Below are 13,572 nucleotides of genomic sequence, written 5' to 3' on the forward strand. Positions count from 1 at the left end.
TATACTGTCAAACGTTATCCTCGGGCCCCGTTGCACAATCCAATTGTAATTTTCATGGAATCCTTGATTTTGATTGGCTGATGAGCATTGTTACCGTATTTTTTGATGGCAAAATTACCATATTAGGCCCAGATTCAAAATTGATTGGAGCGACGACACGCTAAACGGTGTTTTGTTGTCAACAACATTCTTTGTAAGTATCCACCTGTGAATGGCGAGCGTTGATCTTCTCCGAAAATCGGCCAATAAAGAAATGGGTCACGAGAATCATGCGAGACTCCTATATAATCAACAATGCTAAATCAGACTATGGTTTTAATACACATAAAACTTGTGCATCTCCCATTGCGTGAGTTTTATTTCATTGAATATTCTTTCATCAGCTTATTTAAAAAAACAATAGAATTTGACGAATTTCATTTTGCTCGTTTTGACTGAAGTCAATCACCCTCTAATTTGTGTTATCTTATTCCTTGGATATTAATGAGAGTAAAATAGACAATCATTAATACATCTAGGTCTATTGCTTTAAAATTAGGCTCGGCGCGGAACAGTTTTGAAAGGGGGAGGTTGGCAATGCAAAAATCACAATCAGAAGGTAATTTTTACGTTTGTGCACATGCACGGTTTCGGAAAAAATTGGGGGGGGGGGGGGGGCTTCATTCCCCAGCCCCGGGTACGCAGCCCCTGTAATTTTACTTGTGTTATCCATTTATGCCTCGCTTGACAACAGTGAATCGATTGACGATTGAAACACGGATGACACCCACGCTTTGATCAACCTTATATGTTTCTTATTTTGTTGACCACAAGCGGTGATCACTGATCTGTAATTGAAATTGTTTAGGATTGGACACAGATCACTGCCTCACATATTTATTTGTATGAACACGACGTCACTGTGGAGTCACTCTTTTGTCCTAGTTTAGACACGCCTAGCCTTTCACCGATCTGAAATTTACGTATAAAAGCCAATAAACAGGATCGCGAAACTAGCATACCACTATCTCGTCAGTTGACAGATAACTATACCAGTGTCATCATCGGAGAGATTTACGATTTGTGTTTAGAAGCGCGGTATTATTAGAATATACTTAAAGAGTAGTTAAGATGGGCTGTTTGGAAACTCTAAAGCAGGAATTCCGTTGTCGAGCTTTTTTACTTGGAGGCACGAAACCAAACTTATTTGTAACACCCCAGGTAAGTGTATTTCATTCCGTGCATTATGTTTAGACACTTACAGGACTATAATTATTCACATTCGTCATGGTTTCATTATATGCATCGGGACATAATTATCTCCGTATGGTTATCCTGTGATATCTGAAGAAATGTGGATGTGTGTGATGTATCATGTCGCTAACTATAGAACATCGATGCCCTTACAGTATTGTGGAGTGACATGATTGACTTTTGATCTGATGGCATGGAGAAGCCCTTTGATCGGCGTCATTTTAAGAATTTTCAGGAATTCACCAGTGATTTGTAATATATAGTGTGTCAAAATACCCACTTTGCCTGGCAGGAAAACCAAACAACCATTTGCTGTTTGATTAGGGTGAATACTGAATAAACATGTTGGCATTGACAATGAGAATAATATTGATATCCAAGAACACCACATATTACAGCTCACAATTCACATATTTTTTTTAACAACAGATTTAAAAAACAGTTCTGTTTTATCTGATTATACAGGGCAGATGGCTTGGAATGCCATGGACCTTCATGACATATCGTCTAGCGATAGCTGTATATCAGCTAATCTTCGTAATTCTCACTTTGGTATATTGGGGTGAGGCACCTCTCTACAGTGCTGTAGACACCAGGGCAAAATGGTTAATCTACATCTCCAACTGGACCTATCTTTTCGTCTTGGTTTATTTCATCATCGCCGCTATCAATACCTTCTACTGGCACCTGGGGCACGAAAAGAAAGGTAGGTAGAAATGACAGGATTTTAAAAGTCATCATTGCGTCCTCAAGACTAGGTAGAAACAAAATCAGCGGGGGAGGGGGGCACAGCCAGGATTTACCAAAGGGGGAGGCATTTCTTCACAAATTTTGTTACAAGCAAAACAAATCATAACATAATTGGAAGAAAAATAATAGCGGCTGATTAAAATACCCCCCCCAAAAAAAAATAAATAAATAAACAGGAACAAGTGAACTAAATCTTCGAACGAGAGCAGTTTTTCGGAGTTGGGAGAGAGAAGAAAAGGGAGAAACCATTGTATTCCTTGAAGCCTCTATAGTCCTAACATGTGCGTAATCGATCTGACAGTCATCATTTCACCCAGTCAAAAGTGAAAAGGTTAGAGTACTTATATCGAGTGATCGGAAAGGATGATACGTAGCATTGACCTATCATCCCTTACGTCCATCTCATCAAGTAGGCCTACGTCATAATATCAAATTCACTGCATTTCCAACTAACCTTCACCATGTTTTAAAGCATTAAGTTATTATTGCCGGTTTTATGACCAAACCATCATAATTCAATTCAATTGATTGGGATCCAAACCACATCTCTGATATTAAACCCTGATAAGAGCGGTCACATAAGTCCAATGTTTTGATGCTAATCTGTGAGCGTGTTTCAGTTTCTGTATTCTGTTTTGAAAGAGTATAGAGCCTTAATGATCTTAACTTTTGGTCTAGAATACAATGATTAAACACTGTGGAGTTTCAAAAACTTTTATGAGCATTTCTCTGTACTATTTTTTCTTCATACACTCGAGTTTAATGTGAAATCACTATTTTCCACATCAATTTTATGAAGTTAAAGGTCCGTAATTTGAAAGATAATACTTCGCGAATGCTTCGAAAATTGATTATTGGAAAACTCTTTTTAGTGCAAAGTCATTTTCGGTTGTTCAAAAATAAATAGGGTTTTATCGACTTTTCACAGCACCGATCTTTAAAAATGTATTGGTTGGAATGTTTAGTCAAATGATATGACAAAAAAGTTGATTTGAATTAAAACAGAAAAAATCAACAAGCATACCACTGAAAATTTTACCAAAATCGGATGTAAGATAAGAAAGTTATGGCATTGATTTCACAAACAGTTACTATTTCTTTTGTATTTCATCATATGAACTGTGAAATATTTGAAATATATAACTTTATTATGTGTAACAAAGTATTATTCCTCCCTGAACATGTGGAACATCCATTCTTTTAACATTTTATGTTTCAGTCAAGTTGGTATTGTAAAATATGTAAAAAAAAGATAATATTGTATAATTCGAACAATAAAAAACCAAAAGAAATCATGAGGACATCATCGACTCGATTTACATATCACTAAGTAGTGCATAACTATTTTGTCAAAAAAATAAGCAGAACTTTGAAGTGTTATAACTTATTTAATATTCGATTTTGATGATTTTTTTCAGTCTTAGGTTTGTTTGATTTTTCTCTTTTGATTCAAAATAACGCTTTCTGGGGTGGACTTGACCTTTAATATATACGCAGATGATACATAATAGGATTACTATTTTGTTTGTGGTTAATTCCCACTTAATCAACTAAAATGACTATTTTCATGGAATTCACATGATTTTTTTCTTATTGCATTTTCCAATTAGTTTGTTGTTAATACGTGAGCTAGCTGCTTTTTTATGGTTTTTTTTTAAGACCATCCGACCCCTTTCCCCTATTTGTATGAAAGAAAATATACTGTACCATAGCGGTGAATATTGTGAAAATATTGTGTTTGCGATCATGCAGTCGTACAACTGGTGTAGGGCTGGTTACACTATAGAAATGCGTCACCTTGACGACAGCTGACCCGCTTGTTGGTTTTGCTTTGCATTACTAGTATGTAGTAGAAGCAGTGGCGTACCCAGGGGGGGAGGCAAATTCGTCTGCCCAAAAATTTACAAGCAAATAAATAAAAAAAAAATGATAAAGAAGGTCTTCAACCACAAATAAAGGATTTTGTTCCAGATAGTGAGTAGAAGAGAATGGTTATGTAAAATATACAAAATCCAAGAATTGTGAAATACTAATGGAAAAGATATTTTGAAAGTAACTACCACAGGCCTTAATCATTTGCAGATAATACTTGGTTCATAATTCATACTACGTGACAATTAACCTTGCTTATGCTAATAGAGGTCATCACTGATCATTCCGAACTCGAATACATGATATTGAACAGTGATTCACTTCCAATTACGATATTCATGAAGGTAATCGGAAGAAGCACACATGCACATCGGGATTGTCGTTTCCCTTTTCACAACTCTTTACTAATTAATTGATATTTTAGCTGATTTCACTTTGTTCTAAGAATAGTTACGGCGATGATGCTTTTTAAGATAGAAACGAATTGTTTTATCATCAAATAGTATGCATTGATAAATATTTCAATGCCGTTATAGGTGTTTGAAGGTTATTAGAAATAATTCACTTAATTTTTCCTTTCATTTTTATCATTTTACTATTTCCATGTTTTTGAAGTTTATATTTCATGGACCTTTAATTCATTTCATATAAGGCACCATAAGTTCCCGATAATCAGGATCGTATCTTTTTCAATTCCTGTCTCACATCTGACCAAAGAGTAAATATGTTTTCATTGAACATCTAGATTATTAATCCTCATTAACTCGTTTTGATATAACAACTTTGTTTCTTTTCCTTTTCTCCTTTAGTCTCATTTCGTTATCAATAAATGACCTTTATTCTCATTTGTAATATGTAATACGCATATCATTTTAAGCTCTTAAAGGAAATTAAAAAAAAACCTCCCGCCCCAACAAAAAAGGGAGTGCTAAAAAGCACAAATAAAAATGTTTCTTCAAGAACACTCTGTATTATGTTTCCTTTAAATCTACAGACCATGTGGATAAATCTGGTGAAAAAATTGAGATGAGCAATGCCAATACAACAGATGTAGAGACGGCATCACCATCAAGAGAAGATGAATCTACTCCGTGGTATTTACAAATTCAACGATTCTGCCAGGTGTACTCTTGTTCTGCATCAGTCTTTGTCACCATTCTATTTTATGCGCTGGTTTATGATTCAAGCACTACTGTCATCCATGTCTTCAATGTACACGTCCATGGTATCGCCATGGTGCTCATGTTTATTGATACCATTCTGGTGGCCACACCCATCCGTATCTTACACATGGTTTACGTGATGCTTGTTGCATTTATTTATTTCTGTTTTACCGCCATTTACTACGCAGCCGGTGGGCGAAATCCCAGTGGTGGAACCCACATCTACAGTGGTTCTTTGGATTGGGGAGCCAAAGCTAGTAGATCGGCTGTCATAGCTGTATTAACTGTATTGGTAGCAGCACCTATTCTTCATTTGATTTTCTATGCAATTTATCGCATTCGTCTTGCAATTGGGAGCTTTTGGCAATGCTGCACACATCATGATTCTGAAATTTCTACTTCTTAAGATCTAAAATATGTATTCCCTCCAAAAAATTGTATCTCGATTATTTTTTTAATGTGAATATTACTATTATTGAAGTGTGACTGGTTACTATGATGTGTATTTTTTTTAAATTAAGAATATTTCCAATATATTAGGGGTTTGGGTTACACACACATACATGATCGACTCATCTATATAAGTTTATTTTCAGTTGGTCTAATGTCAATTCCTCCAATTACCGACTCGCTTACTGTCATTTGGTCCACTATGGTCTAATGACAATTTAGTCCACTCGCCATTTCGTCTAATAACCTGTTGGTCCGATTGTATCCATTTAGTCCATACATGCATTCGGTCTGAATTTGACTTCAGTTTTAATTGGTCGAAATGCTTGTAAATTAAATGGATATTAGACTATTGGAGGTATTAGACTAAATGGTTACCGGACTGTTGGTGGACAGAATGGCATTAGACTAAATTAAGTTAGACCATGTGATGAGCGGACGAATTAGCAATAGACGAATACCCAAATATATATATATATATATATATATATATATATATAAGAAATTCAGGAAAGAACATAGGACAGAAAATAATATTTTATGGTTTAATCATATACATTGTATTGTTTTTAATGGATCACCATTAATTTCCAGGGAATGATACAAACAAATCTACGTGGAAGATATTTTGAATGTTGGAGGTTTTAAAGATGTATTAGAAATTACATATTTGTGGAAATTTACAGATCTATTATTTTTCTGTTTTTCAAAACTGAAACAAGCTATACCTAGTAGAACTTGGCTTTTTAACTCTTTTAGGAGAACCTGAAAGATCTGCGGAGCTTGATACAACCAAAATAAAAGTAGGTAACTCAGTAAAACTTAGATCAAGTACCTAAAAATATTTTTCAATGATGTTACACGTCCTTGAAGGGTCAAATTCACCTTGTTCCTTTGGGAAAATGTTTCGAAAATGAGTACAGTCTGGAATATTTGTTTCGAAAGAACTTGTTAACAGTAAAATAGAATAAACTGAGATCAATTAATTTCAAAATACGGTATAATTCATTGCGTGTGAAAAGAAACGTACGTAAATGGCGTTTAAGTGAAGATGCAAATTTAATAGTTGCCATAAAAGAGGACGTAACACATGCTTTGATCACAGGTAAATTGAATAAAAGTTTTTAGTCACATAGGCCCGTATTCTGAAGTCGGGTTTAAAGTTGTGGTTTAAGTATGGAGAGCCAATTGTTGCATAATTCAATTACAGTAGAGATATCATACTTCAGCTCATTTGGCTATCAAATCATTCATAATTGTCTAGGAAGTATAAATAGATGATTGTCTTCACCATTGATGAATCAGGGAAGAGCACAGTAAACATAAGAAACATGCAACTTAATAAAAATTTTGATACTTTTGGCTTCCCACAACTTTAAACCCGACTTCAGAATACGGGCCATATAATTTAGTTGATTTAAAAAAGTCTTTAATAAACACATTATTATTGATCTTTTGATAACAAAACCAAGAAACACAAAGAACTAGATAATATCATTATTATAGCGTTTTGGACTGCGTATAAATCAATGTTGTTACGTAACTACAAAGGAGTAGACAATATACCAGATTTGGGTAAGATGCTAGAAATTAACTACTGGGAAACATTCTTGTCTTTTTTCCGCTTGTATATAATTTGAATATGTTTAATGTTTTTCGTTTTGTTAAAGTGATGTATATACAAATGATTAAATAAATGCTTTTGAAAGAAAAGAAAAAAAGTTCCAAGCGCCGATCCATCGAAAGCCCAACAAAATTTGAATTGTATTGTGCATGATCAGTATATTGTTTCATTTTCCATTCAATTGTAATTTATATAACGTCGAATAATACTGACCATTTGTAAAAGTCAAACTCTTTGACTTATCTGATGAGAATTTTTGTAATAAAAATAACATTTTGAAATGAATACCTTTTTAGTTTTGAGAATATGACTTTCCTGCTTATTCATATTTTTTCTCGCCTGCCTATAGCATAGCGAGACTATATAGGCGCCGCTATTCCGAAGGCGGCGGCGTCGTCACGGGGGGGGGGGGCAGGCAAATATATTGCTGTACACCTGTATGACCCCCCAAAACGCGATTAAAATGGGTGTTTTTCACTTTGGTTTTTCAGTTTTGGACGCTGGCCGCGCATGCACTCGTTAAGGGATAAAAATCACTGATTTTTTTTTTAAAGGTGGCCCTTGAAAAAATGGTCAATCGCGGGGTCAAACGTATTTTGGGTATGTTTTTTCCAAAGTTTTTTTTTATAATACTAGCCAAACGTGTTTAGGGTATGTTTTTCCCTCGAGTTTTTTTACCATGGCTTTTTTCTCATCGTTTCAAAAAAATATTCGGGTTCTTCCTGATTGTGATATTTTAACCCTATCTGCACGGGGGGGGGGGGCATGCAATATACCCTTGAATATAGTGTTGTGTGTTTAAGCTTATTCTTATAAGTAGACAAAGCTTGTTTAAGGGTCATATTCTGGCGACAACTTGTTTAGGGGTAAAAACGTGTAAATAAAGCCTGCGAAAAACTTATTTTAGTGGGGTTATTTTGCACACAGAGAAAACTCGTTTAGGGGATGTTTGGAAATAATTTGGTCATGCATGTGTACAGCAATGCATTGGAATGACCCCCCCCCCCCCCGGGCGTCGTTAACATTGAAATCTGAACCAAGGTTAAGTATTTGAAATGTCATAAGACCCAGTTCATCAAATATTACTTAACATCCTGTCTCAGTTTCAGTTTACATTAAACATTAAAAAGGCATCTAGGGTCAACAAACATGTTGGGGATCAACATAGAAATCTTAACCAAGGTTAAGTTTTTATAAATATCGTCACAATACTTTGATAGTTTATCGATCTAGTTAAGGGTAACGGTGTGTCATTAAACATCCTTGCAGAGTGATTAAGGTTCGCAGTTAATTTAGGGTCAAGGAACTTTTTCCACGTTGAGGTATTTGTTGAATCCGTATACTGAAAGTTTATGGATCTATACAGTGCGTATCAAAAAAGTATACACTTTGAAAAAGCCATGGGAATTAAAAAATATACAATATGTGAGTAATTTTTTCACATGTAATCTTAGGTTTCGGTCTCATCTATCCGATGAAAATAAAAGTTTTGACAGAATACTACACTTGAGTGAGCATGGTCCATTTTTGTAAGGCTCGTAGAAATCTGTTTGCGCATAAATGCTCGTTTTCACGCTGTGTCAAGGGGAAATGGTCAAACCAAATTTATATACCCTGCGAAACATTGAAATAAAACAGATACATTCAAGCATTCTGTGACAATTTTGCCACCCAAATTGGAATTTCAACTCTTAGTAAGTACAACCTTTACCTTTTTTGTGCCAGCTGGATCTGAGGACATACCTAAATCTGAACAAAACTTTTTATCAGACATCTCCAGCATTTTTTTTCCACTAAGTTTTTATCATTAAAGTGGGTTTACATTTTTAAAAAATTTAATACTTGTTTCTCCACACCTTTCCCAAGCTTGAAAATAATTAACAAAATGAAAATCAAGCCTAAGCCATGTCATGAAAATCAAAGCTCAATGTAAAGCAAATATTGTCACGATGACCTCGGTGTGTGGGGGAGTGGGGTGGGGCGCAATGTTTGGGCAAGGAAACAAATTGAAAAGGTAAAAGATGTCTTCAAATCAATTTTACTAGCTAAATTCAACGTGTTCTGCATGATTAAAGTCCACTTTTATACGCATAACTATTTCAAAGTTCTCTGCAAATCATTTTTCACTAAGTGGTGCTCACTCAAGCGGAAATATTTTTCAACAATTATATCGTCATTTGCTTAAATGGACCTATACCAATCTTAAAATGTGGAAAAAAATTCAGGATATTACAAATGTATAATTTTACGGGATTATTTCTATGTGTCAATTTTTTTTGATACGCACTGTATAATCCATGAAGCCTGGACATTAGAGCAATCAAGTATCACCGAAAATCATGTGTGAGTTTAAGGTCAAAAATCATTTTAGGGTCAATGAACATGGTATTTTATTATCATAAGAATGACGTTTTTAAAATGATTATTCAATAGTTGTTTTCAAAGTCAGGACTGCTGCTATATTTAATCGCGTAATGCAGGCGAGACTGCCAGGGACGTTCCACTTGTTTAATTGTGAGAACGATAATCATTGAGAAAAAAAAAGCTGTTAACATTTTAAGCGACTCAATCTAACAAATATTGTTTAAAGTTTTGAGCAAGTTTTTTAAAGTTTTGAACAAGTTGTTGAAAGTTTTAAACAAGTTGTTGAAAAATAAATGAAAGTTTAAGCAATTTCAAAAAGTTTTAAACAATTTTTTTTAACCGTGAGCTAGGATTGATTAGGAGCACATAAAAAACACAGACATTGACAGGTGTCACTTTTCAATACAAGCAGAGGAAAATTTTATATGATGTACATAGAAAATTATTGTAGTAGAACGACTCCCCTAATATCATTTCTTCAGATGGTAAATTCCCTGAGCAAATCTTTTCTGTATAGGATGTGGCTTTCGGAGATGAGTCAAGTTAGTTATTTATTCCTTTTTCCCCAATGATTATTTGTATAAACCATAAAACACAATTTATGCATATATAGACATGAGAGCAAGTTGAACAATACTTGAAAAATGGATGGACACAACCTCGTATCTTTTGACCCCTATACATGACCATTGACCACACACTGTAAAAACGCTGTTTAAACTTTTAAGCAAGTTGTTTACAAGTTTAAACAATTTCAAAAAGTTTAAACGATGTGTTGTTATAGTGACTGGCTTAAACAACGTGCTATTTTTTTAAAAAATGCATCATCCTCATGAAAACACATGTGGTATTACTAATAAAAATTATTCTAGGGGGGGGGGCTCGGTGCCAGTGCCCTCGGATAGGCGAAAATGGAACGTCAAAAACGAAAAAGAAAAAAAAACAAGGGAGAGGAAAAGAGGAGGGTGAATAGAAGAGAAAGAGAGAAAAGGAAAGAAAGAGATAGAGGAAAGGGGGGAAAGAAAAGAACAAGAAAAAGGGGAGGGGAAAGAGAGAGAAGGTAATATACGAGTCGGGCGCCAAATTTATCGACCTTTGGGGAGCCTTCATGTTTCACATGGGGGGGGGGGGTGGCACCAAATTCATGTTTGACCTGGGTTTTTAACTCGTGTTTCACATAGGGGAGAGTGCCAAATTGACATGAAATAAGGGGGCGCCAAATCGACCTTAAATTCGGGAAGGGGACGCCAAACTGATGTTGACCGGAGCGCCAATTAATTTCTCATTAGGGGTCGAGGGCACGAAATTCATATTCAACTTAGGGGAGGGAGCGCCAGAATGATGAACGAATCAGGGCCGTAGCTTAAAAGGAGGTATGGGGTCTGACACCTACCCCACTCCCACAATCTGGACATCGCCAGTAAATCTGCGCTCCCGGCGGGAAAAATTGATAGCATCCGAATTTAAGTACCTAGGTGCGATACTCGATGAAACTTTGTCACATGAAAGGCACGTTATGTAGATCACACTGCTAAAAAGATTTCAAGAAAAATAGGATACGTCGATCCTTAAAGACATGTATCCTAGATATTTCAAACCATTCTGTAATGCTCTGATCATACCCCAAATTTATTATTTTGACGTACTTTGATCTATTTTTTTCTCTCGGTCTCCTTGATACACTTACTTAATTGCACAACAGAATGGAAAAAGATGGTCCTGGGGGCCCACCCCAAACTCACATTTTCTGTTCTAAAATGGAAAGATTTCCAGACGGCATTTTCATCGAAAGTGTATTTACAGGTCAATTCCACCCGAAAGAGTTGATTTGAATAAATAGAAAACAAAATTAAACAAGCGAAACACTAAAAAATTCATCAAAATCGGATGTGAAATAGAAATTCCTGGCATTCTAAAGTGTTACTTATTTTTCACAGGAGAGCTACTATGCACAACTCAATGATATGCAAATGAGAGAAATCGATGACGTCCCTCACTTTATATTTCTTTTGTTGTTTATTGTTTGACTTATACAATATTTAAATTTTTACTGATCTGACAATACGCACCAAATTGACTTGACTGAAATGAATGGTAATTAAACATGTTCAGGGAGGAACAAAACTTCCACAGGATGAGGAGAAAATTTGAATATCTCATATCATAAAATACAAAAGAAACAGTGAGTGGGTGGTGTCATCAGCCGCCTCATTTGCATACAGACCAGATGTGCATACAACTTTGTTGTGAAATTTTAGAATGTCATACTTTCATATTTTATATCCGATTTTGATATGTTCAGTGCGATGCTTGTTGGACTTTTCTCTATTTATTCGAATCAACATTTTGTTGAGGTGGACTTGTCCTTTCACATCTATTTTAATAAGTTGAGAAACATAATAAATGGGTCCAATAATTACTTTTATCCATTCACTATCTAAGTACGGATGTTAAAAAGCTAACAGATGTTCCCTGTTCATAACAATGCCTTGCCAACCTACACGTACAATGTATGAAATGACCAAGACACAAGATCTTAACATAGCTTATAACACAATCCTTTGACATTTGATTTATTTCAACAAAGTATCTTTGCCGGCTTCACATAAGACATTATTCCAATTAAAAAAAATGGTTTTGAGTATCATAATAAACACAGAAGGCAAACAATGAGAAAAAAAACCCAGTTAGATAGAAGTACAATCCTTTGTTGAAATGTCAAAGAAATATTTAAGTACAGAGCCACAACACTATACGCTCAGTTTGATAAACCAGTGTGGAGGATTATTCATCACTATTTTGTGATTATAATTGTAAAAATAACAGTACATTTTCAATGATTATATATAAGCTGTGAACGATCTTTATAGCAATGCTGCGTATCAGGTACAAGCTATACTACGTCAAAAATAGCATTCATGGCAAAAGTGTTGACAATACACGAACATTCTTTTTTTTTAATCATGCCCTCCAATATTAACTTGCGCCCTCTCATGCAAATGTTGATCGAATTTCCGTAAATCTCACTGTACAATAATTCGTATAAAAAAATGCTTATATTTTAACATTACCAACATTCAGGAAAATCGGAATAAAAAAAGAAATGCATGTACTATAATAGCTTAAGGGCTATAAATAAGATTTAAATCATTAATACATTTTCCATATTTCATGATTGAATATTAGCTGGAAAATTTAATTCAGCTGGCAAGCAAATCAATAACTACTACAAAGATTGGAACTGCTTTCTCATCTTTAACCAAACTTAAAGATGAAGGGTGAGGAACAATAGGAAGATAAAGGAGGGAAATAGACAGGACCCTGGGAAAGATTCTTTACAGGGGGTGCTGATGTAAATTTGACAAGCAACAAAAAATATGGGGGCTTCAAACACTCCAAATTTAAGATCATTTTATTCCCAAGAAATTTTACCCCCCCCCAAAAAAAAAGAATTTTCATTACAAATAAAGGACATTTGGGTTACATTTATCCACTTTGCCGCACCTACCAGAATTCCAGAAGGTACAGCCTATTGAGTATAAAATGTGCAGGAAAAATTTTGTGGGTACTTTAGCAACCCCACTTCCCAGGACCATGGAAGTGAGGAGAAATAAAAGGGAGGGGGGGGGGGGGGGTGGAAAAGCAGAAAGAAAGAAGAAAAAGAAGGACAAAGCATAAAAAAAGAACAAATTCTTTTTTAATAGAGGGGCAAACAAACATCTAATTAAACTTAATCATACTCAATTCATAGGAATTAAAAATGAAAAAAAAGGACATCTGCGCTGTATTAAAATGACATTTAGATTAAAGAAAATATACATGTATAACGCCTATTGCAGGAGAAGAACACAATACAGAAAAAAATTAAGTCGTCTGTATGTAAATGAATTTAAAAAAACAGTATATTAAGTAAAAACAGTGTAATAACTGAAAAAGTTAATTACTCAGTAGTTAGTTCATTTCATAAATACTTGAGTTGTAATGATACACTTGAGGGGAGAGACAGATTCTTACAAAAAATCAATTACTTCACATAGTTTGATAAAAATAAATAAAATGGAAACATGAAAACAGGTAAGAATTCAGATTTCCTTCACATTGTGATACAAATAAGAA

General features: G+C 34.8%; 1 protein-coding gene across 1 annotated transcript; it reads left to right on the forward strand.

Moving 5' to 3' along the window:
- The first annotated feature begins 932 nt into the window (after window positions 1–932).
- LOC121410458 (protein rolling stone-like) lies at window positions 933–7,377 on the forward strand. The gene is made up of 3 exons (XM_041602561.1): window positions 933–1,200; window positions 1,699–1,939; window positions 4,850–7,377. The coding sequence occupies exons 1-3, from the start codon at window positions 1,111–1,113 to the stop codon at window positions 5,422–5,424; spliced, it is 906 nt and encodes a 301-aa protein (XP_041458495.1). The 5' UTR covers window positions 933–1,110; the 3' UTR covers window positions 5,425–7,377.
- The last annotated feature ends 6,195 nt before the right edge of the window (window positions 7,378–13,572 follow it).

Source organism: Lytechinus variegatus, chromosome 3, assembly GCF_018143015.1.
Source record: "Lytechinus variegatus isolate NC3 chromosome 3, Lvar_3.0, whole genome shotgun sequence".
Classification (NCBI taxonomy): domain Eukaryota; kingdom Metazoa; phylum Echinodermata; class Echinoidea; order Temnopleuroida; family Toxopneustidae; genus Lytechinus; species Lytechinus variegatus.